The following is a 21,686-nucleotide window of genomic DNA, read 5'->3' as shown; positions in this document are numbered from 1 at the left end:
AAATGTGTTCATGACAAACTCACCTGTCTCTTTAGAAATGACAATGTTTTTATTTTTGACTTAATATAATTTTTATCATGCAAGACAATATAGTTAATATATAATAAGAGAGCGAATTATGACATAAACTGAAGCAAGTTTTATTTTATACCCAAATTCGAATGGTTTAGTAATAATAAAAACATACATCGTAGAGGGAACAGGGTCTCAAGGACAAACATATGTAAATGACAGTTTTATGTCACCACAGAGTTGGCCCTCTGAATTCACAAGAAGACAATTGCAGTTATTGGGCTCCACATTTTGTTGCAATTTTACATACAAAAGCTGAGTAGCATCTGCAACCTTGGTATGAAATCTATTTACAAAAATAGTTCAAACTAAATGTAAGAGACACTATAAGAGCTACTGTCCCGTTTAAAGCTTATCCCAAGGTTCACTACTAAGTTTTCAATTCTTTTCCCCCTTTTTTCAGATTTATATGAACCATGACAAAGACCAAGGACTTATGCATTCACCTCTACATAACTGTTAGTGTTCCAAACCCTCAAATAAACGTTATTACGACCCTGTGACTTTTATCCACTTGGGAACAGCCACTGATGGAAGTATACTTGCTCATACACATCATACCCTTAAATGAATGCCCCCAGTTTGAATTTTTAAATAATTTATATTTAATTATAATAACAAAAGCAGAGACCTAAATGATAACAAAATAAAAACAGAGTGATAAACAATACAGTCAAATAACTCTTAAACAAATGGCAAAAGAAGAGTACTGACCTATTTTTACGGGAACATAAAAGTGACAAAAATGACTGGATATGCTTACATCGGCATAGTTTTACAACACTTTAACAAGTCTTAAGCCTTCTGACAGTTTTGGAATGTCTTCGGTGCTTAAAGTGACAAGCTAAACATGCTCATCAGTGTATGCTTCCATCAAACAACGCTTCTCCTGCTTCAATAGCAGCAAGAACATACCATAGCTGGATACTAAACATGATAATAGACGCTGTAATGATGCATTGGGCTCAGTCCCCCAACCTCCACCCATCCTCGTAGCAATCATATGGTACCAGTCTTGACAACCATATGATATTGCAACAATGAAACATTTCTAGCCACTTTGTGGTAACAAGTTTTGGCCACAACGGGTACAATATAAATGGACAAAGTTCTATAAGATTAAGGCACTGGATGTATCATAAGATACTCACACAAGTTGATACCTCCTCCCCCACCCACATCCCCCACCCTCCCCGCCTCCACACCCCAACACACTCATCCCTTACATAAAAGCCAGAGCATTTAATTTTTACATAAGATTTGTGGCAAAACCCTTGGTGGCAGTTTAAAATGAAGCTTTTCAACTAAAAAAAAAGTTTAAATTATGAGCATGCACCAAAGGTTATGGGACCTCCCCCTGTCAGAACAGCCATAAATGAACAGCGAGCACTGGACTTGCAGTTCACATAGATAAAGAAAGAGGAAAAAAGTTGATCTTAACTCGTAGGACGTCATCAACCTCTGTTTAATACAGAACAAAGCAATGATTCAAACATGTACCATGGAGGGGCAAATGTCCTGCAAACTATCCCCCCCCTCCCCCTACATTCAACCTTGTCTCAATGTGACCATTCCTACTTAATCAGTACTGGATATTATAATACTTCATCTGTTTCCCATCTCCTCCCCCAACAATAACTTTGGATTATCAATATCCCAGTATCATTCAATGAAGATCATGTGAACCACAAGATACAAAGAGAAAAGTATTCCAAAATGGATTATTGAAATGAAATTTAAGACAATTTACAGTCAATTCTCCTGTTAGTCCCATATGGTGGCTGTAACTAGCAAAAAATCCCACTGGAACTGTGAGAACTTTAGTAGAAGTAACTAAAAAGGGCTTAATTCTTTTATTGGACCATGAGACTTAAACCATCATTCTTTGCCAAGCATGACGTTCGCTGGGTGCAAATATGCGGGCTTTAACCTAAAAGCAAGAAGTTTGATCACTAAGATCCATGAGCTAAAAAGAAAAAAACATACTTTAAGACAGCAAATCTGATAGTCAACATGAAATAGAGAAAAAAATAAACGAGAAATACTGACAACCAAAGAAGGAAGGAAACCTGGAAATAAAATTGTAAAGAAATTATCAAAATATAAATACAGCACACTGGGATATACGTGGCAGTGCCTACATCAATTTTGATCTTCGATTACAAGCATATCGATCGATTGGCAGATTGATCAATAAATTGCTTGAAAAACTTCAGGATGGATAGAAATTTGGAAAATAAAAGAGGATCGATGCAGTTAAAGAAAAACAGCTCTAATAAGGGAAGAAAAGCTAGTCTTTGGAACACTTACTGTACTGTTCTCTCATCTCAATATATATTTCCCACCCTCATCCTGCCCCCTCACCATCCCATCAACAAAAATTGTTTTGAGAAAATTCAAAGGGGAATCCAGTATGGCTGTATTCTTCTGCTACCTTATATTTTTCATGTCTTATTTACCCTTCTCAATGTATTCATATAATTTGCGACAGGAACTGTGGGAAAGCAAGCTGTTAGCTAATAAGCATGCTGGCTGGGGGAAGGGGTCCCTGTGGAGGGGAAGCAAATTCTGCTGGCATGGGGACCCTGTAGAGCTGTGGAAAGTAAGGGAACTCTGCTGGTTTGGGGAAGGCAGCTTTTGGCATTAGTCTGAGGTTAACGACGATTGATACTCAAGATTGATACGTGTTAAAATCATATATGCTAAATTTCTTCACCTGCTTGATCAATCCAACCTATGCTAACCCCCCACCCCCCCCACCTGCCTCAAACCTACCTTACCCCACCATCTCCCTCACCAGACCCCACCCACCCGTAAGCCAAATTCGTTGGTCACGGCTTACAGTACAACAATTTTCTTCAATCTCCATAATTGCAGAGAAAGTTCTGTTTTTCTTGCAGCCTTTACTACAGGTCATTCAAAGTATATCTAGTCTGTTGACTGACATTACTACTTATCAAACACAGAAAACCATTGGATGTTTAGTGCACTTTGAAAGACACAAATACAAAATTAAAAATAAAGCTCTTTACTTAGGAAGAGGAAGTACAGAGGATTGAGAAAGAGAATTGTCAAATGAACATAATATTAACCAGTCCGAACTGCCAGATATAACCAAATGTCTAACTACAAGATGTTATTCTTTAAGCCCATCTATCAGGGTAGCCTTCATCCTGTATAGGATATCCATGGACCTAGGTAGGGTAGGTGAGATGCAAATCCACCATAAGGCTCAACATTTAACTAGTTCAGGGCAAGAAAAAAGGCTTTTGCAACAACAGCAAATTAGGGGCATCCATTTCTCAGTTGGAAGATTTGCAACTATTCAAGGTGCAGTTTTCAAACAATTACAACACATTGGATTGTCCCATCCCCACCAATCATCCACCCAAACCGCCAACAAACCAACCACCACCCCCCCCCCCCCCCATAATAGATGAAACAATTGTATCTCATGACACAGTCCTCATGAAACACAGAACAATTTGAAAAGATGGATGGTTTTAGCTACGAAACCTTTAGAAATTGAGACAAGGATTTTTATTTTAAGATGGAAAGTATACCTTGGTGGTAAAACATTTTGGTTTCTTTTGGGTAGTGGCCATTAAACAATAATTAATCATACTTTGTGACTCTTTAGAGAGCTGTTTTTCCAGCATAACAACAGATGATTCCTACCTGTATACTTAAGCCATTCATTCATGGTTACTAGGCACATTGTTAGATCTTTCCTATTTCCATCCATAAAGAAATGTCAACCTCGCCAGTGTTAAATGACCTTGCATTAATTTAAGTACTACTGTAGTTCTACTGGTTAACATGTTTATATCATATATATATATCATATAATATATATATTATATAATTTATATATTATATAATATATTATATAATTTATACAAAAATACAAAAGTGAGGGATGTACAGGCGCTTTAAGCTTGGAACATGAAAACCCTGTATCTTTCCTATTGTTGTATTAAAGTTTGGTCTTAGCATTTTTTTCCCAGCTTAATATTTTAAAGTTGTGACCGGCATAACTAATGCATTTCAAAGAGGGATCCATGTATGGTCCATTCTCTGTGGTATACATGTACTGACTGAATTTGGTCACATTTTAGTAAACTCTCACCAAACCATTATAATGGCTATGGATGGGGATCAAAGACAGGTGGAGGTCTATTTTTAAGGATAATAAAAAATAGATACCTGCTAAACATTTAAGAGTTAACCATAGAGAGCCTCTTGTATTCCCCTAAACTTATTACGAACTTTAAATCACACTGCCATGCAGCAAAGTTTGAAGCTAACAATCTCATGAATGAAGATTTAAAAAAAAAAAATTAAAAAAGGGTAGCTAAATAAATAATGCATTATGTTAAAAGAGAACTGAATTAGTCCACTTATTAGAGTCAAGTCATTCCTGTTTACTGAGCCAATCTAGCGGCTTCTAGCATCATCTCTCCGGTTGATACGTCAGGGAGACTTCAAGCTAACTAGCTTCAAACTGTTTAGCTGAAGGTGGTCAGGTTAGAGTCACACAGGGTTCTAACCAGTTGTAAAAATGATGAAAACTAGCATGCATTACTGAATATGGCACAAGCCAACAATTGAGTAATTCTTTTCAGCCAAATTTAGGACCTGGGCTTTTGTAAGGTCCAGAGGTGTTTAGGGCCCTGGGTAGTCCTAAGAGAGACAATCACGGCCAACACACTGGAATCAGGACCCATCACGTGGAATCTTCCAGACACTGCGCCAAGTTATGTCAGTATTCTATACGGGTACAGGCGCATGGTAGTAATGACTACAACAGTGATTGCCCTGTGCAGACATGCAACAGTGATGGCCCTGTACTGACATGCAACAGTTATGACCATGTACAGACACATCAGCAATGATTTTGTACAGACATACAACAGTGATTGCCCTGTACTGACATGCAACAGTTATTACCTGGTACAGACACATCAGCAATGTCATTGTACAGACATACAACAGTGATGGCCCTGTACAGACACAATAGTAATGACCCTGTACAGGCACAACAGTGTACAGACACAACAGTGATGAACCAACATCAGCAATGACCTTGTACAGATATACAACAGTGATTGTCCTGCATTGACACAACAGTAATGACAATGTACAGACACACAACAGTGATGACCCTATACTGTACAGACACAACAAAAATGTTGTTTTTCTGTACTGATCATACCATACTCTAATCCCACATAGTTCATCTTATGTATCTAGGTAACACAGTGCCGAGGAGAGTGCTTGAGACATGCTATGTACAGCACTGAACATAAAATGCAAATCCATCCGTGGCTTGAGAACAGAATAATATTACACTGTACAAGAACTGCAAGAAAATCACATTCACTTCAGAAACCATTGACAGAAATATGCTCATCAAGTCCTTCAATGTCTGATTATCTAGTGAAGGGATTAAAGGATTAACCAACAAATGATCAGCACTCAAAGACAGAGATTGAACTTTGACCTCAGCCTCCCACCCGAATGTGCTATCTCTACCTTACAACCGTACTTCCTTTACTGCCATCCCCCATGTCATCCATTTCATTGAGGTCAATAGTGTTTGTACTTTGTAACCAAACAAGCTTTCTCAATATTTTGTGAATAATGAACGTACAATTAGCTCATAATTTTTTTCATTTTCAGTCATTTTAACATAAAAACTCTGAGAAGCAATGCATCGGGCTCTTCAAGCAAGTCTTTGCGAGTACTGTTCCTCATAAATGATACCTTCCATCAACTAGAAGTGTAAAAGCCACTCCAGGATGCTCAGAGCTCAACATTTGTGAGAGTTCAATCAAAGTGGCTCAGGATATACTGTACCCTATGCACTCCTTTCTTGGTTATACTGTACTCAATATCTGATAGCTTCTGGGACCAATACTCATTACTGCACACTCACATACAAGTCAAAACATGGTTTAATCATTGTAGAATAAAGCAGCTCTTCCTTGCCAACAATTCTCCAGGGGGAAGAGCCTGGAAAATCTGGAATATGATCAATAGTGATACTTGTGACCAATACATGGCCCAATATTCAGCCAAACATTCCATATCCTTGGTTCCTCAAATCTTAAGTTTTTAATCACGATATCGTTAAGAGAGTTTGTATGGATGACGGCAAAGAGAAATTTTCCAAGAGTTGGTAGCCAACCTACTCTGTAGTTTCTAGCACACACAATCTCTTAAAGTTACACACCATCTTCATCATCATCATCGCTGCGAGGAACAAACACAACAAGTTGCAGGCTTTGAGGTTTTCTTTTGTCCCAAAATAATCCAAGAAACTCATCATTACTTAAAGACTAAATATCTACTTTAGTCCAGAAAAAATGTATGCATCAATTATCATACGCTTATTTGCATCTGCCACGAACGAGTTCTTTGCCTTGGGCTACGGTTGTTGCCATGATTTGAAAAGTAACGTTCTCTCTTCAGATCTGTATTCAACCAGACCCTGGGATCCTTTTCACCCCTATATAGCTAGCGATAAAGTCTGTGTTCACCGATCTGTAGAGTATTTTATAGATGTTCCGTTGCATGCACGGCTGCTTCAATGATTTTGGTTAAATTTGCTCTCTTTAGTTGGAACAGTTCCAAATCAGATTAAACATCCATCAAGTACCCGGTTGAGATTATAAAGGAGATATCTTTTCGTTTTGTATTTAACATGCAGTGTAGCCTCACACAGTGTGGATCACAACCGGGTAGGTTTATTATCCTGGGAATAATCGCTTGCATCACAACATTTGGACATTCCTACTTTGGAAAATTCTCAAACCGTTGTGAGTTTGAAATTTCGTAAAGGATTTTACAGAATGTGGTGGCGGTGTCACCTATCTTTTTATTTGTTCATTCATGTTTTGTTTTTTATTATTCTCGATTCAGTTCCTCAGATAGTAAGGTACGGTGGATTCAAACCCCTCCCGCCGACGTTAGTCTGCTTTCCCCCTCTTTGCGTGGTTGTCTAATAGCGTTTCTTTGAGATTATCTTTTAAGAAGAGTTTTAACGTGGTCAGCATCTTCTCGCGTAGTTCCCCGTCGACCGAGAGCTTGCGATTCAGGGACGACGCGTCCTCCTGGTCGTAGTCTTGGAGTACGATGAAGTACGCCTGGTGAAGTTCGTCGCGCTTCTCTTTCTCCATCTGAGTGAGGATGTCACAGACCTCGACGTATTTGCCTCGGCCGTACCACCTGGCTGTCATGTGACCAGCTAGACCACCTGATGGCAAAACAGAGGAGAAAGAACATTTTATAAAACTGAATTTGCCTGAGCAGTGATACCACCAAGGGTCATGTGACTGGATAGACCATCCCCCGATGACAAAAAACCCATGGAAAATGACTTTTTGCAATTTCTGAATTTGCCTCGGTTGTACCAGTCATGTGACCAGCTAGACCAACTGATGGCAAAGCAGAGGAAAAGGAATTGTTACTCTGCAAAGGATGACAGGTAGACTACAGTAGTTGGCAGAACGCTCATTTTGAAATGGTATAGAACACAGATGGGCAAAGTTCAAAACAGAGACACTCTTATAGTGACACTTGTTCAAACAAAATTCTATTACTTTGAATGTTACTTATAGTTTTATTACTTGAAGTTGAGTGATCTGTGTTACCTCCATGGTATAACATACTTTAAATATTCATACATATATTTTTTATGAAGTTGAAATGGAAACTGATTTAAAAGTAATCCGTTGCTTGGACAGTTTTCCATTTTATTGTAAATATTGGGACATTTTGTAATAAATGACACATCTTGTAATTTAACAATATTCATATATATATTGTAAAAAGTGTTCTTGTAGGTATCCTAGAGGGGATTTAGCCTTTATTACAAACTTTCTCTGTTATCACAAGTTTGTGGATAAAGCACTGCATTTATTGAGTAGCGCAGATGAGAGAGGTGGGGTGGAGTTAACATGACAATTGTGCTGGACCTGTCCCACATGCTGATCAATACCTGGTTATCACTTGACATTACTTGTGAAATGTAAGGGCTATTGACATCTAGGTGTAACATATGAGGTGCAACAGATGAGACAGGTCATAGGTGAAGGTAACATGCGCTGGACCAGTCCCACATGCTGATCAATACCTGGTTATCACTCCACATTACTTGTGAAATGTAAGGGCTATTGACATCTAGGTGTAACATATGAGGTGCAACAGATGAGACAGGTCATAGGTGAAGTTAACATGTGCTGGACCAGTCCCACATGCTGATCAATACCTGGTTATCACTCAACATTACTTGTGAAATTTGTAATCTATCCTGGCTTTTGACATTTAGGTGTACCATACCTGTATGAGGTGTAACAGATGAGAGGTCAGAGGTGAATTCAACATGCGCTGGACCTGTCCCATATGCTGATCAATACCTGGTTATCACTCCACATTACTTGTGAAATGTTATGACTATTGATATCTAGTTGTAACATATGAGGTGTAACAGATGGGAGGTCAGAGGTGAATTCAACATGCGCTGGACCTGTCCCACATGCTGATCAATTCAATACCTGGTTATCACTTGACATTACTTGTGAAATGAAATAGGGCTATTGACATCTAGGTGTAACATATGAGAGAGGTCAGAGGTGAATTCAACATACGCTGGACCTGTCCCATATGCTGATCAATACCTGGTTATCACTCCACATTACTTGTGAAATGAAATAGGGTTATTGACATCTAGGTGTAACATATGAGAGAGGTCAGAGGTGAATTCAACATATGCTGGACCTGTCCCATATGCTGATCAATACCTGGTTATCACTCCACATTACTTGTGAAATGTTAGGACTATTGACATCTAGTTGTAACATATGAGGTGTAACAGATGAGAGGTCAGAGGTGAATTCAACATACGCTGGACCTGTCCCACATGCTGATCAATACCTGGTAATGACTCCACATTACTTGTGAAATGTTAGGGCTATTGACATCTAAGTGTACAGTAACATCTCCTGATCACAAATTCTGATTTGTGGTATCAAATGTATCGCTGTTTTGAGGTGGTTGTGTTCAGAGTGTTACACATAGCAAGGGGGTATGCTACAGCCGTGCATTTGAACAATGGCACAAAATGGTATAGATAAGAAAACTACAGTTAACATGTTGTTGGGCAGATTCAGGCTTCTTGTGTATTATTGCATAACAAACTACAGTAAATAGGGTACAAAGTATAAACTTAAAGAAATAACTCTAGGAAAAATTTAATAATAAAGCTATTTCTGTAGCCTTTAAAATGCAAGGTGTACAGGTTTCCGAATAAGACTGTGAAACACCTACAGTATTCGTTCCAAGAAATACCTTATATAAGGAAGTAGGAAATACAGTATAATATTAAACCAAGGGTGGAGACAATAGATGCCACAATTATCTGATCATCAAACAAATTATGCCCTTGTTTTTGTGACTACAAATTAAGAGAAACTAAGCAGCTTCAGTGACCTTCCTGTTTTCAATTCTAGCTTTAAAGTAAACTGAATCCAGCAATATATGGTATACTAAAATAGTCATCACAGGCTTACAGACATATGCTCATATTCCAGCATTGTGGTCTGTTCTCATACTTGCCACCATGGTCTTATAACAGTAGCCATTCAATGCTATGTATTTACTTTGACAGTAATAAAAATACAAAAGCCTTGTTTTTATTCAAAGGCTAACAGCAGGCAATACTAAACTGATTTTCCGTACACAGTTGCTGATTGCACTGTGACTGGTAACATAGGTAAATATTAAATTCCATCATCAAGAATATGAAACATTAACAACTAATTTCAATATCCAAGCTAGTTGCATTTTATCTCCCCCCCCCACCCCCCCATCCTCCCACATACACAAGCTCCCGTTTCGTACAAGGTCATGGAGCAAAATGTATACAGTTAATTGCTGTTAGGACTGATGATTCATATTGAGACTGTTACTTACTTAAATAATATCTGGAACTATATTTTTACTTTTTTACATTTATCTAGACTAATATTTATATGGGCCCTCAGCATTCTGACATCAACTACACAAAATATGCACAAGACTCAAGGTATTTTAATTGCTTTTGTCAATATTCAGTCATTAGGTTTAATCAAACAAACTTTTAACAAACAGGGTCTCAGATTCTCAGTCTTTGTGATACACCACTGTTGATGAATTCTATTAACTTTTACATTCAATACCATCAAACTTGAGTTATAAACTCCAAACACTACTTTTATTTCTTGAGTATAATATTATGACACAAAACAACACAAGGAAAATGGAAATATAATTCTACGAGCTGCTAACTTTGATTTTTGTTTTGTTTTGGTATCGACAATGATATTGCACTTAATAAGATGATAAAAAGAAAGAGGGGTTAGTACTTAATATTTGTAAGATTTCAAGACCAATATGAATTTTATAGACAATCACTGCCACACTGCCCCCACGGTCCCACCCCTCACCCCCACCCATCCCCTTTCCTAACTTACTTCTTGATCAATACAACATAAACATGACAGCCGCAGAGGCTTAAACAGTTTAATACCATATCTACTTTTTGGGTAGGTGTGGTTGGAGGGGTTAAGTTTATTGAACAATCACCTAAAGTTGTTAATACTTTGATATTTAAACCATGTAATACTGTGTAACCTAAACTACAACAAACAGACCAACACACACTACAGTAACTGTACACAGCCCTCCCATCAACCATCGCAGCTATAACTTCAAATGACAGATATCATTGCCATTTTGAAATCATACTGCACACAATCTTAGTACTAGTACTGTACTTCTACTGTCCCAAACTGGCTTCCAGCTGTCAGCTTCAATTTCCCGCTTCATATTCTGTGAAAAGTTTCAAGCGTGTTGACAAGCTGGCATATAGCTCAAGATCCATTAAATATCCCTAACTCTGTAATGAGAATGTTCTTCGTCCTTTAGTTTTGGGATTGTCTTTTAGGACAGCAAAACTCTCTTTTTGCAAACAGCTCACTTTCTTTCTTCATTTTCCATTCTTGCTTACATGTACCAGTGTCGACATCCTCAAATATTTCAGCTTTGCATACATATGCATAGATGCACATGACCTGTTTTTTAAGCCTTTTTACTTCCCGGTCATTAATATCAACCAATATCCAAATTGTGCTCAAAAACGTCTTTCTTGTCAATTCTATTGAACACATATAACAAAAAGCGAGTCAAAATGTTCTGTGCGAAGCTCAAATTGAAACATAAAAAGCAGACCTGTGACAATCACAGAGTGGAAGTTCCAGGGTTAACCTACGGGTGCAGATCTACTTCAATCTACGATTTGCATTTGCATTGTGCCGTTAACATAGCTCTTAAGGCCACCAATCATCTGGGCTCTGACCACATCGTTACTGCTGGCGAGTAATATCAAAGTGTTAAGATCATTATAATCCAGCCCAACTAGGATTTCATGGAATGCATCGTATATTGCCCGCCTTTTTCCGGGGTCCATTTCCAGTAGGACCTCATGTAGAGGTTTGAATTTACCAGTTGTCATCCAAGCACCAGCCAAACTCCCCACGGTCCCACCTGCCAAGATAAAAACAGATACAGGACCTTGTTCATCACCGAACTTTTTTCCAATTTAAATAATTTGGACTTCAAGGAAGATGGTGCAAGAGATTTTGTCCCACCTTCCTTCCCCCCCCCCCCCCCCCCGTATATTATAAATTTAAAGTGCCCTCTTTTGTTAAAACAATACCGTACGATGAGAATTAGCTTGAATTTCATTTTCTGATGGAAACTTCAATATCTTTGATGTACATATTGGGCTCATCTTTTATGGCTGGCACTTGAATGTAACTTGCTAACTACTTGTTATCATGCTAAGTCTTTGACCACTGCTGATGTCATATGTATGACCTTTGACCTTCACAGGAAACAATACAATTTATAAAATGGGGGACCCGCATATCAAGTATATGAAGTTGATTCCAGCTTTGGCGACATTGGGTTCTCATGTTAACAAGGTGTTCAAATTTGGACCTCTACTGATGCCAAATGACCTTTGACCTTCACACAAAACAATAGGGCTGAAAAACGTGAAAAATGTCTGAATCCTGGCAGTCAATTAGGGGAGAAGCCATTTACAAGCAGACAAAGGAGTTACATCCATTTCTGGAGTTTGATTGAGTTTGGTGACTGGTGCCAGTATTGATGCTGGTGGCAACTGTGGAGCAATTTCTGATGATTTCGTCTTTAAAACCCTGACGTTTCTCAGGAGCTCACTGCAGCTAACTGCATTCATCTGGGTCTAGAGTCTATTGATCTCTGCCGGGAGAGGCTAACACGTAGCCTACCACACATTAATATATGTAGCCTGAACAAACCACTACAAATGATCTAGAACTGGGCTGGCTTACAGTAAGCAAACATCTGGACCAGTTAAAACAAGAGGTAGAGTAGGCTGTCGTTAATAGAACGGAAGGACTAATGAAAAGGATCTGTGATGACACATGCTTCGCCTGCCCTCCTTCTTGTTAGTGTCCACCATGCTTTGGTACAAACAGGTACAAACCCTAGGAATTCAAAGACCGACCCAAATGAAAAATGTTACGTTTAAATCATGAAAAATTTAACAGAATACTGATATATCGGTCAGTTGTTATTTCTAAATGTGCCAATGGTTTGAGAAAGCCATAGACCATTATTTTTAGAAAGCACCTGGATTTGATGTTTCTGAATTAAAAAAAAAATTATAGGGTCCTTTATGGTGATTTAATGTCCCTCCTGATTCCTTACTTGCTACTAAACCGAACTGTAAAGCTCAACTTTAATGAACATGTCACCTAATCATTAAACCAAACAAGACCCGTTAATTAAATATGTAGTGCAGATAAGCCTTTGGATCAATTGGTAGATTTTGGAGGAAGAGGAAGTGCCTGTTAAATTTGACTACTTGATCTGCTGGAACCAAGCATATAACAATGATCAGCTGTAACACTTTGCTGGTGACCTACAGGCTATTTCACACATACAGTAGTTAGTGGTACATCTGAAAGGCCTTTCTGTCCATTATCATCAGACATTTATAATATTAACTCACAATAACAACAGAGCTCAATATCACAAGTTAATCAAACAGTAACACACACCGAACTATACTGTACCTCACATACTGTACCTGAAAGTAATAGAAAACAGTTGCACACAAAACTACACAATAAGTCTTTACATTATTGAGAACTTCAATACCTGCATATAAGCAGACACTCAGACAATAAAAGTTAGTATTATTAATCTAGTGGTTATGATTACAAACAGAGAGAGAAATAGAGAGAGTGAGGGCAAAGAAACAGACACTGTGCAACAGGAAAGGTGCCATACTACTGTAGTCTACAAATATAAACAAACAGTCTGGTTCCAACAGGGTTCAATTTGTGCATATATGTACACAACACTGATGACCACTAAATGGAATAAATGAGTCCACAGACCTGTAAATATTTACTGCACACTGTACAGTGTATAGTCCACAGACTTGTACATATTTACTGCACACTGCACAGTACATTGTACAGTATATATAGTCCACAGACTTGTACATATTTACTGCACATTTTACAGTATATTGTACAGTATATAAAGTCCACAGACTTGTACATATTTACTGCACATTTTACAGTATATTGTACAGTATATAAAGTCCACAGACTTGTACATATTTACTGCACATTTTACAGTATATTTTACAGTATATATAGTCCACAGACTTGTACATATTTGCTGCACATTGTACAGTATATTGTACAGTATATATAGTCCACAGACCTGTAGAGTACATATTTACTGCACATTGAACGACTTATATGAAGTGGTGATTGGTGAATATTACAGCTCAGCCAGTCTCATTTCCTCGGTTTCCTTTTCACACAAAATATTGACTACACAGATAATTGTTAAACATATATACTCTACTTACAAAATGAATAACTTTGTAGGGCTGTGTCACGGTCACCAAACTTAAATTTCATAAAAAAAACTTTACATGTTTTTTTTCAAGTAGTAATGCTGGCAGTGACCATGACCCAAACAACAACCACTTCCCATTGTTACCAATCCATCCACCCACCCACCCAATTGCCACCCAACCAACCAATGCCACCAAATTAACAGATGATACCCATTCAATTAACAGTATGGTACAAAGTTGCATAGTAACTGCCCAAGTACTCCACCTCACCCTTCCCCCTCTGCCAATATATCCCCCTGCACCAGCATAAACCCATGCTATTTAACTGTACAAATCTCTTAGCTTCAATTGTTGGAACTGTAGATTTTGTCACATGGGTTTGCGCTTTCTTATGTTGCTCGGGTATGAATGTAAACTAGTCAAGTTCGAATGCTCCAATTACAATGCTCCAAGGACAAAGAAAGAACAGGTGTTTGATCTATAGGCCTTGTGCAAGTATGATATTGCCTTGCCCTAACTTCCATGTAGGAAAGTTTTGGTTGCAAAATATACTGTAACTGTTGTTACTCAAACCACACTTTCACAAGTAATTCATTCAATGTGGCATTACACTGTTAGGCTTGAAAGGCCTGATAAAGTTGCACACTTGCGAGTTACAAAACTTTTTCATAGATCGCATAGAAACATGATTGGGGAAAACCATCGCATGGTTTGTTTTAAGACGTAATTTTAGTATATAAGTAGTTGATAAAAATATGGTATATATGATAAATATGCAGCCTTGACGTATAAATCAGTTCACAGGTTAAGTTACTGAATCCAACAGTTGTTTACAGTCTTACCATTACGTGACTGAAGCCCGCATTGCCTACAGTATATTCGTAGTACTAAACATTAGGCCTATGTGAATAATGTGATAGTATAGGCCAAGTTGGGTTTTAGGTTGAATACATAATGCATGGGTACCCGGGGGACTGACCGAACCGCCGAGATGGGTTCTCGGTTCAGATTTTTGGGACCGGTCCCATCACTTAATTCCCAACCTCCCCTCTCCTCCCCTGTCACCAGTCGCCCAAACAACAAAATGACATAGGCCTATCCTTATTATCAATCCCATGCCAGATAAAAAGAAGGCTTCATGCAACAAACTATAATCAACTTAAAATCTGAAGAAAAAGATATCAAACTATGAAATATGTAACCAATACATCCACTACTGTAATGAGAGATAGGGAAGGATGATTTGGACAATTGAACTTTTCTAACCAACTATATTACTAATTCAAATGATGCATATTTGCAAATGGTGCAATAAGGTTTCAAAAATAGTGAAAGGGACAATCAGGCGCTGATGTACATCCAACTTTGACGATGGAAACTGATGTTGATTCTGTTCAAAATTCATCACCATTTTAAAATCCCTCTAACACTTACGACCACAGGAACCACATATGAATTTGAAAGTACATTCCAAAAATGGATCATCATTACCCTGTATGACTGACATAACTTCCTGGCCACTTCTGACATTCTCACAAAGACGACGTCACTATGGGGCAATTTCAAACTGATACCCACATAACAAAGTTTAATACTGGGCTTTGACGTACTTGCATGCAAGTGCAAATTTAATCTATTCAAGAGAAAGTAATGTTCAGCTAAACTTCTGAAGGTGTCATTGTCCATGAATGACTTAAGTGCATCCTTCACTCTTGATCAGAGAGATGGGTTAACCAAACAGTGACTACACAATACAGTATATATATCATACATAACAGTTTGAACAACCTTGGATTTAATCTGCTGGCAAACACTGTATCAGCTGCTGGAAAATAGGTGTCCATCACACAGCCTGATTTATCAATTTACCGAAACAATGAAAGCTGTTGAATAAATTTGTAGTGCACTGCAGCCAGCTAACTGCTAATCATATAACCAGTCTGTAGTCAAGCACACTTTACAAGGCGGCTGCTGTTAAATATGTCAAATCGTCAAGCAGATCTGTGATGTTGAGATTATAACAACTGACTCGTTTTCATATTGCACCCATGCCATATGTCGCTCTATTGGATACATGTAAATTCAGGTGATCAGTGATAAACCATGACTATTGCAAAACGCAATATAAAAATTGTTAGTTACTTTCAAATGAAAAAAAAAATTCTGAGCAGAAATGAAGACCAAGAAATATAGGGCCACAGCATACTTTGTACTGTTAGGGCACCTGTTTGTGCCTGGCTGACAATTTTATCAAACATACTGTACAATACTTCGAGGCCTAATTTATAGGTATTGCTAAAAATGAAACAGTCCAGGTTGCAAATGAAAAGTAAGAAGAATTCTGTTGCCCATCTCGACCAACCTTGGATGTAGACCAAAGAAATTTAAGGTTTATCGGCACAGATTTGTAATCGGTTCTGTATCTGCCATCTCTGCTATTGTTCATGTGCCATTCTATCCTGTATGCTAATTGCCATCCATTCCTTTAGTTATTTGCCATTTGTTTTGTGGATTAACTCACATCCAATGCATCCAAGCTGTTAGTGCCAGTGTTGTCCATTACATGCTTCTGGTATCATTCAAGCTGTCAATTTTTTGCCATGGATCAGTGCTGTCTTTTATATGCCACAATCACCGTCAGTTACTTGCCATCAATCCTTCACAGGTCATGTGCCACTGCTTCTGTTGACTATTTGCCATCAGCTTTATTATTATCTGCCATCATTGCTGTCTGATATGCGCCATCAGTCCTGTCGAATATTGTCAGCTACCTGCCATCACATTGTCTATGTGCCATCCAACTTTCTTCTACCATCATTGCTGTCAGAGAGGGGTTTGGTGCCATCAGTCCTGTTGTTTGGCTGCCATCAATCCATTTATTTGCCACAGCTCTGTTGGCTATTTTGGCACTAGTATTGGGGATTATTGACTGTCAGTGCTCACAGTCACATGTCATTAGTCCTGTCCAACATATGTAAATCCATCATCCTATTGGTTACTTTGCAGTTTTCATTCGTGCCATTATCTGCCATCATTGTTATCAGATATTTGCCATCAGTCCACTGTTACCTGTCATCAATGATGATGTTCATCTCTTGCCAGTTACATGTCATCATCATCATCATGTTTCTTCATAGGATAGAACCCGTCGAAGCCCTCTACTACACAAGTAATTTGTCATTGGTTTGATTTTAACATGTCGTATGCCAGCATCGACGAGTTCGGCAGATGACAGTCCTGACCATGAAATAATATTGTCGACCAATCGAAGACGAGGTCTGCCAGGGCCCCGACGAGTACCTGCAGGAAGACCACCAATCGCAGCACGTGCAAAGCCACCCTGTCTTGCCGCAAGTCCAAGCCACATGGTTTTCCTACAAATGATGTCGTTGGATGAGATACACCACCAACCGCCAATCATCTCATACAGCCTTTGGTTTGAAACATGGTCTTGCCACCTGATGTTAAGCATCGCACATGTCATGGCGTATCATCAATTTGATTTTTGCCCCCAAGTGTCATGAGTAAAACATAAATTTACAGATAGATTGACTTTTTTAGTTATTTGTCTAAAAATTAAAGGAACAGATTTTTTTGACGAGACTACACTACTTATACATTACAAGTAGAGTTTGAACAGTTCCAAAGCACTGCCATGGAATTCAAACTTGGCAAAATTTTGACTGTCAACTTCTGACAAGAGGTTAAGATTGGAACTAAACTTAAAACTTTTCATTTTGAAGTTGCTTCGACAATTGTATAAATTTCAATTAACTGCTAAGGACCAAGTGAGTTTCGAACACAGTCGTACATATATTAAGGACAGTTGTAAAACCTTACCAATAGCTATTCCGACAGGTCCACCCATAAATCCACCAATCACAGCACCTGTCCCTGCCATGGCGCCACCTTTAAGCGATTCCTTCACAGCCACTCGTAGTTTTTCTTCTTCTGCTAGCATGGCTAACACTCTGACCAATTCTTCAGCAGTCACAGGCATGTTGGATGGATTGAGTCAATGTCGATGTCAGAAAAGAACACTTTGCTTTCTTGTGTCTGTAATTCATTAAAAGTTTGAAATATATTAAAGTTCAGCATGAGTAAAGCTTTAAGTAAGTTTAAGTTCAATGAAGGCTGAAATTACAAAATGCAATGTGAAGGAACTTTTGTAAATTTTACTTTTTATCAAAAATTAATACCATCATGTTTATTACTACTACTGTAAGGTAAAGGCTTCGTGATTGGCGCACCTTCAAATGTACTAGCAATGACCCAGCAGGCAACCTAAACTTTTTGCTATGAAGCAGAGTTACATATTTCATTAGTTTGAAATTGAATCCATTTCAGATATGAGCTGATCAAATTTTTTTTAAAGCTTTTAACACCCCCCCCCCCCCCAGTTTTGCATGTATTTTTGGCATTTGGAAATCTTAATCCCTAAAAATTACCCCAACATGATACCATCAGTCTCTGGGACCTGACCTGTCTGAGCTTACCTGGAGAGTCAATGGATGTAGGCCTATACTTACACAAAAGTTACAGTTAGCTTTTCGACGAATGTGTCAAATTTCGGGGTATGAAAAAACTTGACACGGCAGACATTTTGTGGTCAAATTCTGCTCAATTGTACATTGCCTAGGCACAGAACTATTTGAGATCACTACATTTCTGAGGGACTACACATATGAAAAATGTATACAGTTGAGTGATTTGGAATTTTCCTTGATAATTGACATCCTTGATCAAATCCTTAAGCGCGTTAATTGCCCAATCTCACATGGGTCAACTTAAGCTAATTGTGAATTACATATATGCTGCGATTTTCGAAAACACATTTTCTGAAATATTTCCATACTTAAGGCCAAGGCATGACGCTGCTAAAACTTTGGTCATGTTCATTTTGGTTTCGAACCCCAAATATCACCTGGGCCAATCCCCCATACTGGCAGTAAGACTAAATATAGCCAAGGCTAGTAATTCTCAAGAAAAAGGGCTAGGCTATAGGCCTATCAAGGAAGTGACAAATTCTCTGCACATAGTACTTTCTGCGCAGATTACTCTCGGCTGACAAATTTCTTGTGCGGAAAACAACTTTTTTATTCACTTACATAAACACTATGTTTTTCTTCAATTTTATGATTCCAAATCCAGGATCATGAAAATAACATGGTAAAGTATCATAGAATTAGAAAGTCAAGAAGGATGGTATAGACTGAATGAATGTCAGTGAAGTTAACAACCTAGGCCTACTGGAGGCATCAGAGCTCCCAACTGACCCACATTTGCGGGTTGGACCCTCATTCTAACACCCAAACCTGCTGACCCGCGCAAGCGTCCGAAAAACCTGCATTGTAATTGTCAAGTATACATAAAAAAAAAATGTATCAAATCTTGACTTAGCAACCATTATTTCTATAGCATTTAGCATAATAGAGTATAAAACCTCCTTTACAGCATCATTTGAACCTCAAATTAGCCTACATTTCTTTTCATTGGGGCGAGCAGCGAAAATTTTCATGCCACAGGAAAGAATGAATTATCACCTACTATTCAATTTATTGATGTTACACAAAAAAAAAATGCATATTTCTCAGAAAATTTGGGTGACAAAAGCCTTTCTAAGTGCCACCATTTTACATGTAGACATCACCAGGATTCCAAAAAAAATCAACAGGGACACCCCCTCCCTTAATACCCCTCCCCCAGGACGGCGATTCATGGCATGGAGTAGCATTTGCCTTCTCAAGAGTTGGGAGCTATGAGGCATGGGTGTGTGTCATTAGGGAAGTGCAAGGCGGTGGTGGTCTGCGAAAAAAGGTATAACGAATTTTAAAGGAGGCCTATACAAAGTAATCAGGTTTTTGACGACTATGTTGCGTTAGAAAGTGTTAAACCGCCTACCCCACCCCCTCCCCACTTTTGCTACTTGTACTAAATCATTCCTCTTTGAACCTAATCTAGGCCTATCCAGAGACTGAGTGAGAATCTACAGTCTCTGAGCCAAACTCTATCCTGCTCCAGCCAAGTCGTATTCTTCTCGATCCTCCTAAATCGTTTGAATGTGCCTAGGCTAATCAGTTCGGTAAGCCATTCTGTTCATCCCCAAAAAATGTGTATATTTTCAAATACGGTGTTTTCCGCTGACAAATTTGGTGTGCGGGAAAGCACCGTTTTTTTTTGTCAGCAGAAAGTACCGTGTGCTGAGAATAACGGTAGCCTACCCCTGACAGCACTGTGTGATAACCTACTTAGGCCTAGGCTAATCCAGCTCAACTTAGGCCTACGTTACAGCCTAAGTCCATGTTACTGATGTTAGTCTTTCGTTTTACTCAAATTAGTAAGAGACCGGTCATTAAATTTGAAGGTTCAACTTAAAGTTAAAGTAGACTAATACAACATTACACACAGGTTATGAAGCGATGGCTGCAATTCGACACATGTTTTATGGTTTTTCCGTAACGTTAGGACACATGTAATTTCGTGTAGTTGCCAGTTGCACAGTGGCTGTCAAAACTTCACGAAGTGGAACAGTGGCAACAAAACTAAATTATTTCTTTTAAATAACACTCACGAGTTCCAAGCAAATTTTTGAATCTATCCTTTGAGCCACTTTATGTTGATCCTGAATAAAGTGTTGTCACCCGGTGCGAAAAGGGAATCATTGTAACGAAAATGAACATACAATTGACTGACGTGGAGGTCGTGCGCGCAATCAACTTCTATGAAATTCTTACATTAAAACCTAGCAGTACCTATAGTAGTAGTACACGTATTACAATGCACGACTAGGCCTAACCTCAGGATGATGCCTTGATGTACTGTGCATGTTATGTTAGGCCTGGGTTTACAAGAAAAGATAACCACAGCTGCCGAGCTAAGCGAAAATATCATTGACCACGGGTCAAATACTGCTGTTGAATAATTTATATTTTATTATTCATTAGCTGTCTAGACGTCAGGCGGATTCGTCATCCACTGATATTAGCATAACCAAACCCACAATACCACTAGAGTTGAAAGGGTGAAGGTGACCGACTAGAATGGAAAATCCATTTCTGAATAAGGTGAGATCAGGAATCATTAAAGTTGCAAAACGGTAGGCAACATTTTAAATGATTTCATTTGACGGTTTGAAAGCGTTACTTTCATCATTCCATGACATATTTTTTTGCAGGTTGAAAAATCTCACACTTTTCCAACCATCAAGAGATGTTTCAGTTCAAAGCTGGTTTTCCTTATAAACTTTGTATTAAATTATAGAAAGTAATTATTTCCTGGCACATTAATGCCCCTGCTAACCTAACTAAAGGTATATTCTATCTAACATGTGATTTCAGTTCACTGTATGCAATGTTATTTGTTTTCCGAACTAATCCGCTTTCGAATGAGTTACCAAACACCTGTTACGAAATTTTTTTTTTTTTGGCATTGGTTTAAATGTAACTGGTCAGATAGGGGCACTATATGATAAAGATATTATTCACAGAGCCTGTTTACCGTGCAAAAAATCATATTAAGGACAGATGTATTGAGGTTGAGAAGTGTCAATATTAGAAAATAAAAACTTTCATTGATCCAAACCGTTTAAGGGTGGCTTTACAAAGTTTGTTGGAATTTGATTATGGGTGACTGCAGTTTGGATTTC

The 21,686-nt window shown here is 38.3% G+C and overlaps 1 protein-coding gene across 5 annotated transcripts; it reads right to left on the bottom strand.

Annotated features, from left to right (window-relative positions):
- Positions 1 to 7: 7 nt before the first annotated feature.
- On the bottom strand, positions 8 to 20,989 carry LOC139962001 (protein C19orf12 homolog). 5 transcript variants are annotated; one of them, XM_071961805.1, is made up of 3 exons: positions 20,838 to 20,989; positions 17,882 to 18,097; positions 8 to 7,330 (listed from the first exon to the last, which is right to left on the bottom strand). In XM_071961805.1, the coding sequence occupies exons 2-3, from the start codon at positions 18,039 to 18,041 to the stop codon at positions 7,044 to 7,046; spliced, it is 447 nt and encodes a 148-aa protein (XP_071817906.1). In that variant the 5' UTR covers positions 18,042 to 18,097; positions 20,838 to 20,989; the 3' UTR covers positions 8 to 7,043. The 5 variants fall into 5 exon arrangements, with proteins under 5 accessions (XP_071817906.1, XP_071817899.1, XP_071817890.1 ...); XM_071961798.1 differs by having other exon boundaries at positions 20,794 to 20,949; XM_071961789.1 differs by lacking the exon at positions 20,838 to 20,989 and adding an exon at positions 20,613 to 20,769.
- Positions 20,990 to 21,686: the final 697 nt, after the last annotated feature.

The sequence above is a fragment of the Apostichopus japonicus genome, chromosome 3, assembly GCF_037975245.1.
Source record: "Apostichopus japonicus isolate 1M-3 chromosome 3, ASM3797524v1, whole genome shotgun sequence".
Taxonomy (NCBI): domain Eukaryota; kingdom Metazoa; phylum Echinodermata; class Holothuroidea; order Aspidochirotida; family Stichopodidae; genus Apostichopus; species Apostichopus japonicus.
This window is presented reverse-complemented; position numbering and strand designations above follow the sequence as displayed.

Coding starts and splice junctions, on each gene's coding strand:
- LOC139962001 (XM_071961805.1), bottom strand. CDS start 18,041: ATGCCTGTGACTGCTGAAGAATTGGTCAGAGTGTTAGCCATGCTAGCA. Junction 7,331..17,881: donor ACCTGTCGGAATAGCTATTG/GTAAGGTTTTAC, acceptor TTTTGCCATCAG/GTGGTCTAGCTGGTCACATG.